Here is a 22825-nt window from a genome sequence, read left to right on the forward strand (position 1 = left end):
ATATCAATAATATTATTAAATTATCGCATGGATGATGATAATGATATTTATGACAGGGATAATTCATCATCATGTTGACATCGATAGCGATATTCATCATGCCATCGATATTAATCGTAATGTTCATTACAACATTTACAAACGATGATTTTCATAATGTCATAGACAGTGATATTTATCATGACATTGATGATTCATGATAAGAATAGTATTGATGATATTGATAGTGATATTCATCATGAGATGAATATGACTGGTATGAATAATGACAATTATTATGATATTCATAACAAGTTTGATTTTTACGGTGATATTCATCATGGTATCGATTAATGATAATAATGATATGGACAATGATGACCACTACGATATTGACAATGATGGTGACATAAGCATTGCCGTTCATCCTGATTTTCATAATGAAAGTCATGTTTTGAGTGATATTCATCATGCAATGAAATTGTTTTTAATAGTGATGATATTAACAGCGATATTTGTTACAATAGTAATATTTGGAGTGATATTCACCATGCCATATTCAGTGATAATTATCATGATGATATTCATAATTCATGATGAAAATAGTATTGGTGATATTAATAGTGATATTCATCATGATGGTAATAATTATAATGATATTGATCATGTCTTATGGCAAATATAATAACTATGTTTATGATAGTAATAATTCACCGTCTCATCGATATTGATGATATTAACAGTGATATTCATCATGCAATGATAATGATATTGACAATGATGACCACTACGATATTTATAATGATGGTGACATTGACAGTGCCGTTTATCCTGATTTTGATAATGATAATAATAATAATACTTCAAGTGCTATTTATCATGTAACGATATCATTGATATTGATAATGATGGCCATGACATTGATAATGATAGTAATGATAATATTAATAGTGATATTCACTATGAAATCGTTATCATGATAAATACAGTTGATAGTTACAATCATCATGATATTTATGGTAAGTTTGATATTAACAGCGATATTCATCATGATATTAATAATGATAATGATATTAATCATTTCTTATGACAAAAAATAATATCAACTGTGTTTATGACAACAATAATTTATAATCTCATTGATATTGATGATATTAATAATGATATTCACCATGCAATGATTGTAATGATATTGAAAATGATGAACACTACGATATTTATAATGATGGTGACATTAACAGTGCTGTTTATTCTGATTTTGATAATAATAGTAATAATAATAATAATTTGAGTGATATTCATCATGCAATGATATTGTTGACATTGATAGTGATAACAATGATATTTATGATAGCAATAGCAATGATATTGATGTTATTAACAGCCATATTTATAACAATAGTAATATTCCTAGTGATATCCATCATGACATTGATACTGACAGTGACATCCTTATGAAATTGACATTAACAATATTGGTCGTGACGTCTCCAATAATAGTGATATTAATACTGATATACATGCTAAAAGCGTACAAGCAATAGCTAATCGGAAACCCATCACAAATCACAATGATTACTTTTCAATAATTCTTGACGTGCTCGTGCCCAAACCGGTCGTTTAGCTGCCGTCAATACACCCACGGGAGGAGTTCGTGGATCCGCGGGAGTCTCCATTATCTTCAGCAATTGCTGTACCATTTCAGCTTCCGTTATTCTGTCACGATCGGAAGCTCTCACCGGGACACTGTAGAACTAATTACAAAAAATATCATTTATAATAATGACAATAATAAATCTATAAAATTTTTTAAAAATTATCATGCATTTTATTATTATTATTTAAATATGTAGACAAATTATTAGAGGAGTAAAAATACTTTCACGTGAGAAAACTTTCAACGAATTAACATTATTATAATATTGTAAATAAATAAATAAAAATGTTTGTTTGGTAAAATTAGAAAATGAAATAGAAAATAATCCAGTAATATATAATATAATATAAATGTTTATGTGCACGGACAACGGACATTTGTCTTGTTATATAATGCGTATGTTAATAAGTTAATTAGATGGAGAATCATCAAAAAAAAAAAAAAAAAAAAAAAAAAGCCGAACCGCAGAATTTAAAAGATATTTAATGAAAGTGATAGTTATTTAAAAGATAGAGAGTCTGCTGGAGCATCAGGTGATTTGCTGATGCTATATATATATATATATATATATATATATATATATATATATATATATATATATATATATATATATATATATATATATATATATATATATATATATATATATATATATATATATTTATGTACTGCGGCACACTTGTTTATAGTTGGTAATATAATGCAACACAATGTATAATGTAATGTAATGGATGTACTGTAATGTAATTTAATGCTAGAGTATTGTGAGAGTTTCAGATTACGGTGATTGAGTAAATAAACGGTTTAATAATAATATGAATCACTAAATTTGTGGAATTTTTTTTTTATTAAAAAATTTGAAATACATACTTGGTTGTAATGAGCGACGATAATATGATCACCAGAAGTAGCTCTGTCGAGTATTATTTGTTCATCGACTGTTTCTCCAGGCTTGCGGTATATGCGGAGAATTTGGTAGTGTTGAGCCATACACAGTGGTTGCATTGATTTACCATCACGTGATTTTACACGCTCCACTTCAAGCTCTTTCCTAATTTTAACGTATTAGAAGATTTTATTTTTACTGAACAATAACTTTGTAATAACGATGATTATTGTTGAGGTTATTGTATAATTAAATTTTATTTTATTTATTTTTTTTTTTTTTAAGAGAAGAATTACTTGTAATGATTGTGATTAGTGGTGCAACTATTACTTGTAGTAGAACACTAGGAAATTCGAAGATCTATGTTAATAATTTTTTTTGCTGATCAGTTATGTAACGAATAAATTTTCTTAAATATGATAGTTAAAACATATTGATAGTGATATTCTCCATTGCATCAATATTGATAATATTCTTGATGCTATTGGTAATGATGATGATATTCGATATGAAGATGACAATTATGGTAATGATATTATTGATAGTGATATTTATCATGACATTGATAATGATAGTGATATTTTTTATGATGTTCATAATATCAATCATTAATGACACTAGTATTGACAATGATAAATCATCATGACAATGATAAGAGTAATGATATTATTGATAGTGATATTCATCATGATATAGGGAATGGAAATAATATTCTTGATGATATTGTTAATGATAATAACATTTGTTGTGATAATGATAATGATAAAGATATTCATGATAATGATATTTATCATGACATTGAAGATCTCCGTGATATTCTTGATAATAATGAATTTGAATATGATATTTTTCATGATACTAATATTGATAATAGTTTTCGTGATAGCAATGACAATGATAATACTGATAGTGACATTTATCATGATGTAGTAAATGGAAATGATATTCTTGATGATATTGATAACGATAATGATATTTATTATGATATTGATAATGATAAGTATATTTACTATATAATTGATGTTGCCAGCAGTTATGATATTTATATTTATAATAATATTTCATTAAGACAATGATAATGAAAATGATATTTATCATTACATTGAACATGGCCGTGATATTCTTGATAATAATGAATATGATTATAAAATTTCGATGATAATGTTCATTATAGCATTGATGATGATAATACTAATAGTGATATTCATAATGCATATCATGATATTCATCATATATATCGTGATATTCATCATGGCTATCGTGATATTCATCACGAATATCATGATATTTATCATGAATGGAAATTATGTTCTTGATATTTATTGTGATATTGATAATGATGAAGATATTTATTACATCATTGACATTTTCAACTGTTATGATACTTATAATGATATTGATATCAATATTAATATTTATCCGTAATAATGATAATAACAAAAAAAAATTTACATGTGAACAAAAGTTAAATTTAACTCCGGAACCGGAAACCGGACGCTCTGTGATCTAAAATCCTCGAAACTTTTGAATTAACAACGAACTCTATTTCCGTTTCTACTTCTTAACTTCTCTACTTCTCTAATTTCACTTAAAATCTCAGTAAATCCGCAGATTATACATTTCTCATAATTCTCCATACATTCATTCTGTCTTTTTAAAAAACTTTTTCTCCATTTTTATTAAAAGTAGCTCAATTCAAATTTAAAATACATGTAACGAAATGATAACATTAACCATTAACCATTTAACCTAAAGATAAAGAAATAAGCAAATTTCTTTTTATAACTCTTGATATAAACGCAGCGACTAAAACTACAATTATTTTATATTTAATTTAAAGGTATCTATATCTGTATATACTATTATATTTCTAAGAATTATCATATCGATCAATATGTGTGTCTCGTAATAGTACTGACCGAGTTACTATAAATAATATTTAAATGAAATTACATAAAACAAATTTCCTATTCTTTTTATTTATTTCATTAGGTGTAAAAAATAAATAAATTATTCATAATTTAATCACCAACTAACCCCTAAAAGTGTGTTTTTATGACATTTGCATTATTTATTACTTTTGTTTGTCAAACTTTCAGGTAAATATAGTCTTTTGTCGATAACTTTTTTTTTAAATCAAAAGTTTTTTAATAAAAAATTTAACAGTGAATTTTTTTTGCGAATTCTTATTTATTTTGAAAAGAATTAAATTCAATCTTGTTAAGAATTAAATTAAATTAAAAATAAATCTTCAATTTTTAATGTAACGAAAATATTTTTTTTTTTTTAGATTAAAAATTGTTATCCAAAAGTTTGAAAAATTTTAGTGAAGTTTATTAAATTTATTGTGAAGTTTATATATTTTTTTATTGTCAAAAATAGATTGTTTTTTAATCAAACATTATTGCGTTTAAAAAAAAAAAAAAAAGAATATTTTGTCCAAAATTTAATTTACCTGTCCAATTTTTCCTGATAGTCCAGAAGTTGCATCAAAAATCTTGCCAGAAAAACTGCAGATTCCTGTTGGTTCTGGAAAACTTTTGGCTTTGCTGCCAAGCCTGGATTGCTGTTTATCGGTAATGCCAGGGATATTGACATGTACATGTCATTCAACCACCACTCTGTTGCCTGGAATTATAAAAACAAAATATATACTAATATTAATAATATTGTTAAATAATATTAATATTAATAAATAATAACCTTGCAGTCACTATGTGACTGCCGAAACTTGTGAACTATAGATAAATAAAATTTTGCTTTATTAAATAATAATTCTTGTTAAATTGTACGGTACTTTCTTAAATATTGACTTCTTTTAAGGTATAAGCTCATTCCGATGCAACACTCATTAAGAGCTTTTATTTGAGTACCCACATGCATTTTTGATAGATTTTTATATATATATATATATATATATATATATATATATATATATATATATATATATATATATATATATATATATATAAAATGTATGAAAAATTGATGTGGGTACTCAAATGAAAGGTCTCGATGAGTGTAATGTCAGAGTGAGCTTATATCTTTAAAAATGTCAATAATTCACACGATACAAGGTAATTTCTTAATTATTGACATTTTTAAAGATATAAGCTCATCTCGATGTTACACTCATCAAGAGCTTTCATTTGAGTACCCACATGCATTTTTGATATATTTTTCATATATACATATATAGAATATATATAAATATATAAAATATATGAAAAATTAATGTGGGTACTCAAATGAAAGGTCTCGATGAGCGTAACATTGGGATGAGCTTATATCTTTAAAAATGTCAATAGTTGATAAGATACAAAGTGATTTCTTAATTATGCATCTCTAGATACATAATTAAGAGCATTTTCGAATGCAGCCTAAATACTTATCATAGTAAGTTGACTATTAATTAAAATGATATGAAACCTTGAAAAGGTACAAATTCAAGTCAAAACCTTTGCAATGAAATTAAATTTCACTAAAAAAAACCGATTTTATCATATGACTATTCTGAAGACAAAATTTTTCTTATTCTCTTATTAATATAGATAATAATAATAATAATACTAAAAAATTAGCAATTAAGGCGATGAATATATCTGATAGTTTTTGTCAATGTTTTGTATCAAGTTGATACAACTTGATGGATAATAGAGTAAAAAGGGTCGGAGGAGGGAAAGTGATGAGTGATGGTGAGATGAGTAATAGTGTGTATGACCACTATATCATACAGTTCACTGCACGTTCTATACTACCACATATTACATACTGTGGAAGAATCGCTCGGGCCGGGAATGAAGGGGGGCATATAGGGGGTGAGTTTGGTCGTCGGGTTTCCAGTTTAACGGGATACTTCATTAGCCTGTACACCTCCTCCGTGTCTCTGGTATACAACGTGTTAAATTACTCACTCTTGTCTACACACGTCCTACCACCTATCTAAAGCTTAAATTAATAATTAACTTTACTTTATTCGCTAAGCCAACTCCGGATTATTATTTAGTTTTATTATTATAGAAAATTATTTTTAATTCAATATATTTGATCGACTATAATAATATAGTGGATTAAATATATTAAAATAAAATTAAATCAAAATTGAAAATTTTTTGTTTGAACCAATTAATTTTTTTTTTTTTTAATGTAGATATCATTACATTGATGACTTCTATTATTACCAAGTGACCTTTTGACCTATCTAACCTGATCGACGTCCCTCCATTAAGACAAATAGTCAAATAGGTCCTTTGATCTCTCATCTTTGTTTTGGTCTTCTCCTTCCCCTCCCTTTTGATCATTTCCGTTATGATGATGTGTTTAACCTTCAATTTATATTGGCAACTACTTATCTAAATGATAACATTGTTCTAATCGATAATTATTGATTAGCAAACTATCGTAATGCTGGATTAGATTTTTATTACGGGTAACTTGAAAATATTTTAGAAAAAAATTTACTATTTATTTACGAAATTTTTCAACTTACTGTCGTAATTTTTGTTGTTTCAAACAGTAAAAATTGCCGTTTCAATACATAACCTATATTATGAGAAGGGGGTGTCACTCTGGGAGAATTTAAGGGGCTATATCCACTTGTAAGTTCGAAAAAATGTGTTTTTTGGTTAATTTTTTCTGGAGAGGCTTCTTATTGAATATATACATAAAATATATGAACATTTAGCGAATTTAACGTATTCTAAGAATTCATATTTTATTAATAAAAATATTGGGTTCCATCGTTCCTGTAGAAGATCTCCTGAAGGTCCTCCACAAAAAGGTGTCTGGCGGTGAGGAAGATATCTCTGATCCAAATTATTTTAAATAAAAAAAAACCAAAAGGATTTCTTTTAGGATAAATAAATACAGGTAATGATCGAAGAAATAGTCAAAGTTTTGATTTTAGACAAAATGGCGGCTTCCCAACAAAAAAAACTTTTGTTGCACGAAAATTTACACTTTAAAGTGACTTAAAAAATCGAAATTTTTATCAGAAACAGAAGAAGATCCTGTGAAAATTTCAAGTCAATCGGTCAAGCCGTTTCGGAGAAATATTCCTCACCGACTTTGAAAACATCGTTTCGAGAAAAACGCATTTAAAGTTTTGGCTATTATTTAAAGTTACGGTTCCGCCTACTTTCAAACGCTCGGAATCTTCTTTACAAATACGCTCATTACTCCGAAATTATTTACCGGATTACTTTGAAATTTACAGGCAATATTCTCGAATATATATATACATTCAAAATATGCAAAAATAAAATTTCGATTTTTTCAAAATTACAAGTGGATATAACTCCGTAACATTTGAAAGAGTAAAAATTCTACTTTTAAAATACACTAGTCACAAAAATTAAGGGATATAAAAAAAATTCCAAATTTTTTGGTGATTTTCAGCGAGCTGTAACTCCGAGGAAAATGATCGCACAGAAAAAAAAAAAAAAGCAAATTGTAGCTCCAAGTGTCTAGTTTTTAGATATGACCATGAAAATTTTTGTCATCGTCAGGTCTGGAGAAATCCTAAGAAAACTACTGAAAAAATTTTTCGAAATTTTTTTCGTCTTAAAAAGGTCTACGGGCTTCAAAAAAATTTTTTCGATTGTTTCATTTAAAAGTTCTTTTAGTAAATTTAATACCCTTTAATTTGACGTAATCAAAAAGCCTGTACGATAATTTGCCGCGGAGTTATCGTCAATCAAAGCAAAAAGTTTTTTTGACTTTGGAAATTAATAACTCTGGAAATAATGACCGTATAGGAAATCGAAGGAGGGTTTTGAAAACTACACAATATTCTCTATAAGAAAACGTAAACCGCTTTTGAAGAAAAAATTTTTTTGAATTGAAAACTCGGACTGAAAAAAGACAAAAATTCGTATAATTAAGGATATTTGGATAACTTGGTATAACTTTGGATAAAATGGATGAACGAAGGATATCGTTGGTAATTTTTTAACTTCAAAGTGTCCCCTAAAATCCCTAAGAAATTCAAAGCGCTGCGATTTTTTGTTCGTAGTGCCCAGAAGCTTCAAATTCTGTGTTTTCGCAAAAATCACCATTATGAGCAATTTTGTGATTTTTATTCATTTTTCCATTGAAAAAAATTTTTTTTTTCAAAATTCTTTATTTTTTCGATCAAAGAGATTGATTTTTCAAGAAATTTGAAAAAAAAATTTCAATTTTTTTCGAAAATTTTTTTCGAAATTTTCTCAATTTTTTTCGACTGTTGTTTTACCGCCGGCATTAGCGTTACCCAAACCGTACCACGTGACGGTTGCTCGGTCGGATTTACGCTTCTCACACACTCACGTGTGTGTGTGTGTGTGTGTCTTTGTCTGCGTGTTTGTCTGTTTGCAGCTGCCGAATGACCTCTGTACGCACGGCAGTAACTGCTCAGTACCGTGTATTGCCACCTCTGTTCCGAATCACAGCTCGTAAACGCTCTTGCATGTTGATGCATCGTCGAATATCACGTTGCGAAATTCCTTGCCAACAACGTAACAACGCTTGAGTCAACTGATGAAGATTGTGCAGTTGCGGATAGTCTCGCCGCAATCGACGCCCAAGCATGTCCCAAACATGCTCAATTGGGTTCAAATCAGGACTCATCGCTGGATGATTAAGCGTTGTTACGTTGTTGGCGCGGAGAAAAGTTCGCGTACGAACTGCAGTGTGAGGACGAGCATTATCCTGCATCAAAATGAACCGTCTTGCCCCCATGCGTGTGCGCATAGGCAGGACGTGTGGCTTCAGAATTTCGTCGACGTACCTATCGGCAGTCAACGTCCCACGAACGATGACCAACGGGGTTCTGGTATTGAAGGACACGCCTGCCCACACCATGACTGATCCACCATTGAAAGCTGTAACTGGTCTCGTAAAACCATCCCGATCTCGTTCTCCACGACGGCGCCAAACGAGAGATCGTCTATCGCTGCCATGAAGACAAAATCGAGATTCGTCAGTCCATAATACACTGGTCCACTGTCTACGACCCCAATGGTGATGATCATGAGCATAGGCCAATCGGGCTCGGCGATGTCGTGGAGTGAGCATAGGCACGCGATTTGCGCGTCTAGCGCGTAGTCCTTGCTCTCGAAAGCGATTTCGAACCGTCGATGCCGATATGTGTTGTTGGGGAGGACGTTGTCGACGATTGCGAAATTGATGAGCGATCGTGTGGGCATGCGCAGTAGGGTTTCGACGAGCTTCTCGAATGATAGCTCGATCATCACGCTCGGTAGTGATTCGTAGTCTACCTTGACCCGGACGACGATCGTAACTTTGAGTCGCGTTAAATCGGGCATAGGCCCGACTGATAATGGACTGGCTCACTCCCATAGAAGCTGCTACTTCCACCTGACTGTAGCCCTCTTGAAGGAGGGTAACAATGCGAGCCACATCTGTGGCAGCTAAATGTCGACGAGGCATATCAAAAGGTGCTTATCAAAGAAAAGCTTACATAAAATTCACGTAAGGAATTTAGGCTAAAAAGAAAATGTAAAATTCAAGTTTTGTGTGAGGAAAAGCCGAACTCCGCGGGGGTATATCAATTTGTTTTTATTGAATTTTTAAAATGAGATTTAAAACTAAGGCAGTTGTAGCGGACAGAAAAAATTGAGTTAATTTTTTTGACAATAGTGAAGCATTCTGAAGATGATAAAAAAAAAAATTAAAAAAAAATTTTTGATAAAAAAATTTTCGAAAAAATTGAAAATTTTTTTTTTTCAAATTTCTTGAAAAATCAATCTCTTTGATCGAAAAAATAAAGAATTTTGAAAAAAATTTTTTTCAATGGAAAAATGAATAAAAATCACAAAATTGCTCATAATGGTGATTTTTGCGAAAACACAGAATTTGAAGCTTCTGGGCACTACGAACAAAAAATCGCAGCGCTTTGAATTTCTTAGGGATTTTAGGGGACACTTTGAAGTTAAAAATTACCAACGATATCCTTCGTTCATCCATTTTATCCAAAGTTATACCAAGTTATCCAAATATCCTTAATTATGCGAATTTTTGTCTTTTTTCAGTCCGAGTTTTCAATTCAAAAAAATTTTTTCTTCAAAAGCGGTTTACGTTTTCTTATAGAGAATATTGTGTAGTTTTCAAAACCCTACTTCGATTTCCTATACGGTCATTATTTCCAGAGTTATTAATTTCCAAAGTCAAAAAAACTTTTTGCTTTGATTGACGATAACTCCGCGGCAAATTATCGTACAGGCTTTTTGATTACGTCAAATTAAAGGGTATTAAATTTACTAAAAGAACTTTTAAATGAAACAATCGAAAAAATTTTTTTGAAGCCCGTAGACCTTTTTTAAGACGAAAAAAAATTTCGAAAAATTTTTTTCAGTAGTTTTCTTAGGATTTCTCCAGACCTGACGATGACAAAAATTTTCATGGTCATATCTAAAAACTAGACACTTGGAGCTACAATTTGCTTTTTTTTTTTTTTCTGTGCGATCATTATCCTCGGAGTTACAGCTCGCTGAAAATCACCAAAAAATTTGGAATTTTTTTTATATCCCTTAATTTTTGTGACTAGTGTATATATTTTACCAGTCGAAGCAATAATTATAGTTTCATTTTTAGTGCTGCGTTTAAAATTTACCATTTTACTGTGTAAATATTAACGTTGCTTGGGTATGAAATTTTTTAGGTATGAAATGATAAATATCAAAGTCAAAATTCTTAATTATTATACTTTGACATATTACTATCGTGAATAGTAAGAGAATAAAAGTTAAGATGTAAAAATATTATTATTCTTGTATTTATTTTTAAAATTTCCAGTGCTGCCTCTGTATTTTCCAATACATTGATAGAAAATTTATGTTGACTCAAGAGATATTTTCTTTATCGAAAAATTTATTCTGGAAGACAAATGATTATTTTGCTTTAAGAATTTCTTGTCTTGATTTAGATTTTCTTGGCTTAAGAGCTATATTATCTTCAATCGATACATGTAGTTTTTCAACCAAAATTCCGATTTGTTTTTTCGTGTACTGCAAAGTTACCAACGATACCAACCTCCTACCTTCTTCCTTCCTCAAATTTCTTTTAAAAAAACCGACTGTTCATTGAACTATTTAAATCTCTTGTTCTTGCTATTATTATTTTTTGAATAAAATTAACGATAGTTAAATTGTAAAAAATAATTTTCATTTTCTTACCGTGTATCTCATAATTATAATTGTAAGCAAGTATTAGCAAACAATTCCCATAGTTAATTACTAATGTTAGCAAACTCTTAAACAATTAACCCGAGAATACAAACAACAATTATTATTACTTTATTACATAAATACAAACATTAGATATTTTATGTTATGTATTATGGATTACATATATGGTTAATTTAACTAACAATAATAACCAAAACTGAAACTGATAGAGCAGCCGTACAAGTTATGTACTGAGTGTATTATTATGTTTGTATATAGAGAAGAGATCAAGTGCGTTGCAGCTAGGTTTGATCTGATCCGACCCTTGTATCTTTGAGTCCTCTACCCGTCTATATAACACGCGAATGTTTGTTATGATGATTATTATTTTCGCTGTAAGTATTTATAATACTTATGTTGCAACTTCTTTTTAAATTTTAAGCTAAAGAACAATTGTGAGCTAGACTTTAGTGAAAATTGTAAATTACTTAAAAGCAATATTGTTAAGGACGTTCATGCGTGAGAGTTAATAATAGATGAAAATTTAAATTTTTGAGTTTCAATAAGTTTAATTATGTAGTTATCTTTTCGAAAAAGTTAAAAACTCTTTATCGATTACTTAAAAAAGTTATTAATGATTTAAAATAAAATTTCTAACATACAATTTTATGACAAATCGGTATTCCTTTTAAATTAAAATTATAATATTTATATTATTAAAGTATAAACTATAATAAATAATCTTTAAAATATTATTTGATTCATGTAGTTAATATAATTCAATTGAAAAAATTGTCTTGACAAACGTTTTAATTAAATATTTATTATTTTATTTGATATAATTAAAACTATTTTGGTTGATTTTTAATCGAATTTAAAGACAGGCTTAGAAGCTTACTATATAAATATACACAAGCACACTGACCGTAAAAACATTGTAAAGGTTCACTGTTTAATCTGTCAATAAGTGTGCGTTGACATCCACCTAATTATATGATTAAAAATACCGATATTGCCTAATTTAATTTAATTAACAATTAAAATTCACCTCAAATTAACGACTAAGATTTATTTACTGATATTTTGCAATAAATGCCAAAAAAATATTTAGGATAAATAAAAAATAGTTATAAATCATTGTAAAATTATTGATATATATTTAAAAATTTTTCTCTAGACTCCAACAAATTTCGTAAAAATTTAGTCTTTATTTGACTCTAGCGTAGCGCATTAACGTGCTTAAGTTAAATAAATAAATAAAAAATACCAAAATATATTTTTTGTTAATTAAAATTTGATGAATATTAATTTTTTAGCTCATAAGAGAACAAGGGTGTTTAGTAGATTGCATTTGCCCCCCGTAAAGTCTAATTACAGTCAGAATGAGCTCTATTAAAGTTTTAAACATTTTTTTCATCGAGACGGAGGATTGTTCAGAAAAGTTTATGTCAAAGATGATGACAGTGTTGGGTAAGAAAAAAAATTCCAGATTTATTCTGTACTTAAAGTGTTTTAATTATTTACTCCCGATTTTTACAGTGCAATTATAATTAATAATTATTAACAAATATTTTTACAGTTTTAAATTTATAATTATATTTTTCAGAGAAAATATTGAACAACAATTAGAGAATCCTGATGATTTAAATCAGCTGGAGGGAAATTTGACATTAGCGTCTTTAAACTTTTATAATTTTTAAAAATATTTAAACTTTAGCACGCGTGTGTTATTGGAGATACTGGATACGAGATATCGACACTAACGTTATATTGTGTTTTCGTGTCAAGTTACGGTGATTTCAACAGACAGATGAACTCTGCGAACTCTACCAACTACTGAAAATCTAAAGATCCAAATTTGTACCATCATATCCTCTCTATATATATAGAGAGAGTGGATAACAGGAGATGGATGATAGATGATACTCGTAGAGAGGGTGCCTGAGTGTGTAATATATTATTTATGTTGTATATTGTACATTGTACATATTATAGTACACCTTTGTAGTAAACACGGGAGTCCCGACCTCTTAGATGAGCATTTCACTTTCTCCTTTATCGATAATCATCACTCATTTTCTCCCTATTTTAGCGCAAACGCTGAATTATCGACTATTATCTGCACCATCTGAAGAATGCTTCAATCTTTAATGTCTATTAATATAATTAATTTATTCATTATCATTAACAAATACGTTTATTAATATAATAATAATTTTTTATTATGCCAGATCAATTCTGTAATTATGATGAACATTATATAGTTAATTAAATAAAACTTTGGGATATATTTATCAGATCAGAGTGATCTTAATGCTCAAAAGGTGTTTCGATGGAATTTAACATTACTTTTTTTTTTTTTTATTAAATAAAAAAAAATATTCTTTTTTATTCTACTAGTTTTTTTTCCAATTCTGTCAAAGAATTTTAAATTTCCCGCTAAGAAAATTGAAAATTTTCAAAAATCGGGAAGTTACTCTTTTTACTCCGTTTTCCGAAAATCGAGTTTTCATCAGATCTTGACGTTTTGAGGTCCTAGGAAGCTTCCCTGACTATTTCCGCGATGGTGTCTGTGTGTCTGTATGTATGTATGTATGTATGCACGCGCGCGCGCGCGCGCGCGTGTGTGTGTGTGTGTGTGTGTGTGTGTGTAAACCTCTCATAACTTTTGAACGGCTTGGTCAATTTGATCGCGGTTGGTGTCATTTGAAAGGGCTTAACCAAACTTAGATTTTGAATACAATTTGGACCGATTCCGGCCGGTAGATTTTGAGGAATCTTAAAAAAACTACGAAAAAAAATTTTTTCAAATCAAGTTTTTTTTTTAATAACTTTTAAACGGCTCGATTGATCAATTCCAAAAATTAATCAGCTCTTAACATCAAAAAACCACGTCGATCGCCACCAAGCCGGTCAAAATCGGTTGATTCGTTCGTGAGTTATCGTTGACGAAAGAAATCGAATAAATGCGTTTTTTTTTCGAATTACACTGAAACTTCCGGTCTTATCAATTTGTATTTAAAAATGTATCGTAGAATTTGAAAAACTGCGTCGAATGCCGCTAACTGCGTGAAAATCGGTTCATTCATCCAAAAGTTATTGCGGTTTGAAAATTCAAAAAATAGTGTTTTATTAAACTTCTATCAGACTTTTGAGCTCGGAGAGTTCAAAACTATACGAAAACTATATTTTTGAGCTCGAAGAACTCAAAAATGTAATAAGTACAATTTTGAGTGCTTAATTACGAAAGTAGCGGGAAGTTGCAGGGATGGCCTTCAGGGTCAACCGTTTTCCTAATTTTTTTTCAAATAGAATGTTACTGTTATTTTGGCTTTTTTTTTTTTTTTTTTTTTTTTCAAATCCGTATTTTTTTAAATAAAATGAGTTTAAAAGTCACTATTTCCACCGGTGTTATAACTTTTTTTTTTTTAAGGCTAATAATTAATTATGATTAAAAAAAAAATGATACGCCCTTTTAGCTTTAAAATTTGTTTGTCTTAGAGCCAAAAGGGCGTATGAAAAAAAATTTTTTTATTGACTTTTCTTACAGATCTAAATGTTAAAAACATTTTTTGGATGGAGGAAAAAAAATTTTTTTATACGCCTTTTTGACTTTACAGACTGTCAAAAAGTTGGTCCATGGAGGAAATATTTTAGTTGAAACATCGAAACTCTTTAAAATAATTTTTTTGGTTCATGAATTTTTCTCTTAAATCAATCGATTTAGTTAAATTTTTTTCTTTGTTGATGTAAGCTCTGACGACTTATTTAGACGATCTAGGATGGTGAATAATTTTTTTTTGTAGCAAATACAATTTTTTTAGATATTAAGAAAATAAATCATTCCAGTAAATTAAAAAAAAAAAAAATAGAATTTGGGCTTGCGCAAAGTTAAAAATAATTTGATTATCTTTACGAAGCAAATTTCTGACCCTTTTCTGTTATAATTAATAACTTGGATTGCTGTTCACCCCAGTGTAAATTTATCCTGCTGTCCATTTCACATGCCTTCAGGATATATCTATATATATTAATAGTAATGTAAAATAAACAATAAATAAAATTCAATTAAAAATAATAAATTAAAAATAAATAAAAAATTATCATTATTTTTTTTTTTTTTCATGGGGACGATTATTTAATTAAAGATGTAACGATAAACCTAAACACAAACAAATGTGTGTGTAGATTGATGAAACACGTTAGAGAAAATCTAGTATTCAGTAAAGAAGCGTCCCCATTGAAAATAAAACTAACAAAAAAAAAAAAAAAAAAAAAAAAAAAAACAGTTATTTTAAAAATATTTTCGCAAGCGACGTGCGAAAGTTGTTACTGAGAAATGTAAAATGTAATCATGCTTTTATACTATTATGTATAAGATTAAATATATAAAACTGAGGATGGATATGCTTAATGCTTAGTATACATGAAAATATGTGTAGAAATGTGTAATGTGCTGGGATGGAGAAAGGAATATTGCATTAGATTTAAACATACACTCGGCATAAGTTTTATTTAACTAACACGTAAATCACTCGCTAAATTAACTCGATAAAGAAACTCGTTATTGTTTGCCGATAAATTTTAAATTATTTTATCCATTGCATGGGAATATTTTTAAAGTTACTATAAATATGACGCGTATAATTGAAAAAAAAAAAAAAAAAAAAAAAAAAAAAAATTAATAATTAAAATCTTAATTTTTAATAAAAAAATTGTCACGAACCTACTTTGAGTGACAGACATGTTTATAAAAGATTAAACGTCATTAAAAAGGGATTATGCTGGTTAAATAAATTTTCCTTATCCTTCGGTAAAATCAATAGACATTTTAATACATATTCAATGTTAAATTTACCTATCTGATATCTCTGAGTGTGATAAATTAGTTAAAAACTAAAAATAGGTCTTCGATAAAGATTCGTTCCTTGAAATTTCCATAAAAAAATTTTAAATGTCTCTTAAAAATAAAAAATATTGAATAAAATTACGTGCCTTGCTTAGCTATAAAAAAAAAAAAAAAAAAATTGAGAAAAAAAAATGATGATGAAAACTTGCTCGGGATTTGAACCCGCGACCTCTAGTTACTTTGTAAACTTAAAACTTGAATATCTTGGAAACTATTGGTCCGATTTCACTTAACCAAGCGTACAAATGACTTGAATTAAGTACCCTTGGATCCTCTAACGACCCCGGGGCAAAATGGGCCAGGTCAAAAGTACTTTTATTGGAAAGAAAAAAAAATTCTGCCGACTAAATAAAGCGAATAAAATCAATATGAAGGAAGATTGATACCCAGGAGACAAAATAACAGTCTCTACACAACAATATATAAATATAAAGTTACATTGGAGTCTATTTGTACGGCAGGTCAAGTGGATCGATGCATCCACGTTACTGTGTATATATATCACCGAATATACCTATGAATAAGCGCTATACAAGTCTATTCTCACTCTGGTATCTGCACGGTATTTTTTCGCACCCGAACGACCCCCACCCCCACCCTCACCTCCTCTTTTGACGCCGGCCTTACACTGACGGACTGTAGTTAAACTTTCTAGCCTCTGCAGTGTTAAACTGCTGTAATATTTGATAATAAAAAAAAAAAAACTTTATTTTTAACTCCGTTTTCTTGATAGTTTAATAATATAAATAACCGTATTTATTGTAATACAAGTTAATGCGAATTACGATGTAAAGCCTTTTTTTCTAGTCAGATGTACAAGTCGGGGTTCGCGGAATAAAACTTTGGGTGGATGGATTAATTTTTTTTTCCTCTCACCTGGGTGAGGATTTTAAATTTTCGGCGGCATTGCGCAGAATCCACGATAACGATTGCATCTGCTCAAAGGTGTGGTCTCTAGATTTCACACGTGTGTGTGAGGGTGGGGGTAAGTCTGGGTGAATTTCGTACAGGTGAGGCGTCAACTCGAGGATCTGGGTCACTGTGACCGATCAAATAAGATTACCTTTGTTTTAGGGATTTTTCTTTTATTTTTATTTGGAATTTGTTATTTGATGTGATTAAAAATAAAGAAAATTAATTTTAGAAAAATATGTACTCATATATATTCTCATACTCTTTTTTTAAGGTAATGTGTGCCAATTTGCAGGTCAAAGTTGATTAAACTAAATAAAAATTTTTTTTAGATTTTAATACTAAATACTTTAAAATTAACACTCTTATAATGAGAAAATTTAACGACAAGGCGCCACCTGTCGGAATTTTTAGAACTAATTTTTACAAAAAATTAAATATGGGCATATTTAATTTTATAAAGCTAAAAATGGAGCTATCAGGTCATATTTGGTCATATTAAATTTTTTTTTACGAATTTTTAAACAGAATAAAAAAATTACTTGGATTAAGTAAAAGTTAGCTTCTTGATTTAAGTAGAAAAATTCTTAAACTACAAAATATTTCTCGGCTTAAGTAAATTTCACTTGATTCAAGAATTTTTCTTCGTGCACAGAGACAATTAAACTCTTCAAAATTATTTTTTTGGTTCAAGAATTTTTCTTTTAATTCAAGTTAATTTTTTTTCGGTGTGGAAAATATCAATGTTTTTTTTTTTATAAATATTCCTTATCTTAAAAAATTAAAAATATTTTTTTTAACTACTCTGTAATTAATTTGTTAACTTGAAAACATTTTAATAAAATTATTATCGTAAAAATTTAATTATTTGATAATTTATGTGTTGTTAAACAAATATCCAAATCTCTGAAATTTTGTTAAATATCTAGGTTTAAAATATTTAATTCGAACTTATTTAAAATTTTGTACTATAAATAAAAAGATAAAATTTAATATTTTCATATTGTTTGCGTCTACTAAATTTATTCTAGTGAGAAAAATTGCTTTAATTAAATTATATACATGAAGTACAAATAATTTTACGTCTGACATATCTATTTATCAGTTATTGACAAGATAAATTTGTATAGTCTGTAAATAAACACGTATAAAATATAAATAAAGTTTTATTTAATACTATTTAAATTTGTAACTGACTTAGATAAAAATTTTAATACGCGTTTTATTGAATACTAAGAAAATTTTATTTCTTTCTAATAAAAATGTCTCTCATTGCATATTTGTATCAAATAAAATTTTATTAAACACTAATAAAATATTTTTTTTTGTGCCGAGACTCTCATTTATTTCTCAGCAATCAAATTTATTGGCGTGAAACAAAATTTATATTTATATTTTATTAATATTTATTAATACATAGTAACGTTTCGGAAAAAATCCAAGTACATGTTTTTATTTTTAGCAGATAAATTTACCTCTCAGTGTAGAGAAACTCTTTTACTATTTTGAACTGTAAAAATTACATTATTTGTAGAGATGGAGCATAATTACAGTTTCAAATAATACGTCATCCCTATTTTTGAATTTTATTAGTTTCTATTTGTGATTTAAAAGTTATAATCTCACACTAATTTTTTGCGAAAAAATTATAAAATTTAGTAATTACAGTCCGACACTGTAATTTTGTTTACAAATTTCTGAAGCCTTACCAACTAAGTCGTTATTTTGTTTCTTTTTCCAACACCAAAAATTCTTATTGAAACTATAAATTTTCCAGCGTTGAAATCTAAAATAGTTTAAATGAAAGAGGGAATAACACTCGAATCCTTGTTGGTTACAGTTTTTGCATCCTCGTTGGTAAAGTAACAAACTTTTATTTGTTCTGACGGTTGGACTCGATGATGGACTCGAACACTCGACCTCTTAATTTTAAGACACATCCTCTAGACACACAGCCAATCCACAACAACAAAACCAAACAAGTTATTCTCGTATTTAAACGATTTACTAACAACCTTTAAATATTACAATTTAAAACTGTTAAAATTGAAAAACTTGGAATTTACTTTTAACATTTAAAGTTTTCTAAAACTACTTCCTCCATAATTAAATTTATTGGTTAGTGTAGTAGTGGTAAATCCTAGCAAAAAAAAGTGTAAGAACTCTAGTGTAGATTGTAATACTTACCAGCTCTTTTATAAGCCTTCGGCTTTTACTAGTTCACAGTATAATTTACATTATTTATTAAAGTATAAAATATTTTGTTAATTAACCAAAAAATATTCCACCAGGAAATCTTAAAGCTTACAGTTTCATTTATGAATTAATAGTTCCCGAATACTGAAAATTCCCAAAATAAAATCTAAGTACTACTTTAATATTTCAAGTGACTGAAAATCCACTTTACAATTTTTTATTGAAAAATCTCGCTAAAAATATTAAAATCCCTACAATTTGATCTGTAAATTTTACACTTTTTTCCACGGACAATCTTTACTGCAAAAATTGTTTTATTTTTTCAGAATTGTAAATTTTTTAGTGCTCTAAAATCTCAAGATTTTTTTTATAATTAATTTCTACTTATGATTATCACATCTTATTAAATGCGCAGTTGAAATTCTTCCTTTTCCTAAAAAAATCCTTTGTGCTCTTTTCCTGGTGCTTGGCTAAGGGCTAAGGGGCTTTGCCACAAAGACACGGGACAAATTACACGAGGATAAAGGAACAAAAAAAAAAACCTTGTAAGAAATAAAAAATTCAAAGGGATTGATCGACTTGCATTAAGCTCTTCCCGGGTCTCCTCGGAGATTTAAATGACCGAATAGAACAATTTGTTTTTTATCGATTTACCCGAAAGATTTCGACTTTCCAGCGGCTCTAGAATTCACTACGATAAGACAAAATTTAAGAGGGAATTCTTAAAGCTAACCTCCACTCGGTTCTTTACGCCGTACTACGTAGTATAGACTCGGGATGTCACTCGACACTCACCATTCAACAAGGTAAATATTTACGGTGTCTCTGGATTTTTATCCGGAAAACAAACTCTTGATTTTACTTTTTTAAAGAGGGTTGTTGTGTCTTAGTCTGAGGCTGAGGCGAAGCCAGAGGATTGCTAAGACAAGACACCAGTGATGCCATCATACCACGCTTGTGAGAGGGCGCTGTCTTCTTATTCTCTCGAGCGGGTACTAAAGATAAAGCTGTCTCGCTCTGCCCGCGGGATTAACCTTTAATTCTATCCCGAGCGAGCGAAAGGGAAAAAAAAGTTTTCCGACCCTTCGCTTTAGAATGGGTATAAAAAGGAGACGCGGGAGTGAGGGGTGGATCAAGATGGATGTAAACTTGTGATGCTATGACGAACAAGTTGTAGTAAAGAAGAAAATCAAATTTAAGATATAAGTCAATTAAAATAACGAGGATTTTCAAACGTACTTTTTTTTTTGTTTTTTGATGGACTGAATTGCTTCGTTATTGTCGCGATTAGTTTTTTCAGGGGAAATATTCATATTGAAGAATACTAAAGTTGAATAATTAGAACTTTTGCAGTAAAAATTGTCCGTAGAAAAAAGTGTCGAGCTTACAGTTGAAATTTTGAGGATTTTAATATCTTTAGCGAAATTTTTCAATAAAAAATTATTAAGTGGATTTTTAGTCACTTGAGATAGGAAAGCAGTACTTAGATTTTATTTTGGGAGCTTTCATTCGGGAACTATTAATTCATAAATGAAACTGTAAGCATTAAGATTTCCAGGTGAATATTCCAGCTGAAATATTTTTATAATCTTGTGAACTATTGACATTTTTAGAGTTATAAGCTCACTCCGATGTTACACTCATCGAGACCTTTCATTTGAGTACCTAAATCAATTTTTCATTTATTTATATATTGTAACGGGTTTGAGCCGTCCCTTAGTCACCCCTTTATTTGAGTTTAATAATTAGGGCGCCACTGGAATTTTTATCACGGTTTCCAGAACCGGTCCAAGCAAGAGAGATATCACAGGGTCGAGAGAAATTATAATATTTGACACAAATAACAACAATTAAAAATGACTCGAATTATCAATTTATTTGAACAATATGACAATAGTTAAACTCTGATTCAATTCTCACACACACACTCATACTTACAAAAGTTGCTTATTCCTACGATACCCTCTTATGGAGCGTCTATATCGTAGTTTCTATCATAGTTCTTATTCCTGACGGTACCCTCATATGGAGCGTCTATACCGCAGTTTCTAACTAAGTCGCGCTGTCCACAGGACCCTCACGCTCTAAGACTCTAGATATGCCCTGGGTGGTCGCCCGGACCCCTGCCCAAGGTTCATACCGTCCTTAGCCCTTTCGCTGTCCACAGGACCCTCACTACGGGACTAAGGAACCTGAAGTCGACTAGGACAGAGGAGGATACCATGACGCTAGTCGACAACCTGCTAATACTAACCTCCTCGACAGCCCGTGAACGAGGAGTATATACTGTAAAATGTTTTCCACACACACACACACACGATTCTCAATAAAACAATTTATCTGATATACACTTGACTCTAATTTACAATTATTTAAAAATCCAAAATACTTTTTACAACATAACTTCCTGGGAATCAAATCTCCCGGTTCCTAACTTGACTTCGATAAATAATTTTATTTAAATTCTGGTTGCTTAGTTATTAATATCACAGTAGCGTTTTGTTCAACCAAAATGTTAGATTAACTAAAATTTACTCGAATTCAAACTGCCTGAATAATCGGCTTATGTCTATTTTGAATTCCAGTCAAGATTTGAGACAGTCTTCGACTTGGTAAAAATTTCCCAAGGCTAAATTTTATGTTGATTAATTTTAAAATCATCGTACTGGAATTTGACAAATTTATTTAACGAAGTATATTGAACAAATCTTCTTTTGTCGATAAATTTTCTCTTCTAATTTTATTTTATAAATTAATTTATTATTTAACAATTTTAATATTCTAATTTAAGGAATTTGTGTCTAGGATAGTTTTATTTTATAATTTTTGATAATTTTCCAAAAGTAAATTTTAATTTAAATCTACTTGTTAATTTTATTGGTCAATTTTAATCTAACTTGGGCAATTTTCTAATTTTAATTTCTTTTAGTTTTATTTTAATTTCTAATTTGTAATAATTTAATAGACAGAATATCGCTTATATAAATGACGCAGTTAACTCAAAATTGTCGATATCAAAATTTCTGATTTGAAATTTTAATCTAAATTTTATCGACCATTTTTGTAATAATATAAATTCTAAATTTAACCTCTTTCATTTTTAATTTTGAAATTCTTCCAAC

At 29.2% G+C, this 22825-nt stretch overlaps 1 protein-coding gene and 1 long non-coding RNA gene across 3 annotated transcripts in view; one reads left to right on the plus strand and one right to left on the minus strand.

Annotated features, from left to right (window-relative positions):
• Chat (Choline acetyltransferase) overlaps positions 1-22825 on the minus strand; it is a 46085-nt gene that overhangs the window by 7843 nt on the left and 15417 nt on the right. For both annotated transcript variants that reach the window (XM_074258437.1, XM_074258436.1), the window contains exons 3-5: positions 4978-5150; positions 2507-2687; positions 1559-1733 (exon numbers count right to left, since the gene is read on the minus strand). In XM_074258437.1, the coding sequence (XP_074114538.1) occupies positions 1559-1733; positions 2507-2687; positions 4978-5150 (529 nt within the window). The remainder of the gene's footprint in view (positions 1-1558; positions 1734-2506; positions 2688-4977; positions 5151-22825) is intronic.
• On the plus strand, positions 12005-14004 carry LOC141537444 (uncharacterized). The gene is made up of 3 exons (XR_012480926.1): positions 12005-12081; positions 13003-13156; positions 13293-14004. It is a non-coding gene; the product is annotated as an uncharacterized LOC141537444 (long non-coding RNA).

Source organism: Cotesia typhae, unplaced genomic scaffold (assembly GCF_013202065.1).
Source record: "Cotesia typhae breed Kobodo isofemale line unplaced genomic scaffold, CoteBio_Ctyphae scaffold_91, whole genome shotgun sequence".
Taxonomy (NCBI): Eukaryota; Metazoa; Arthropoda; class Insecta; order Hymenoptera; family Braconidae; genus Cotesia; species Cotesia typhae.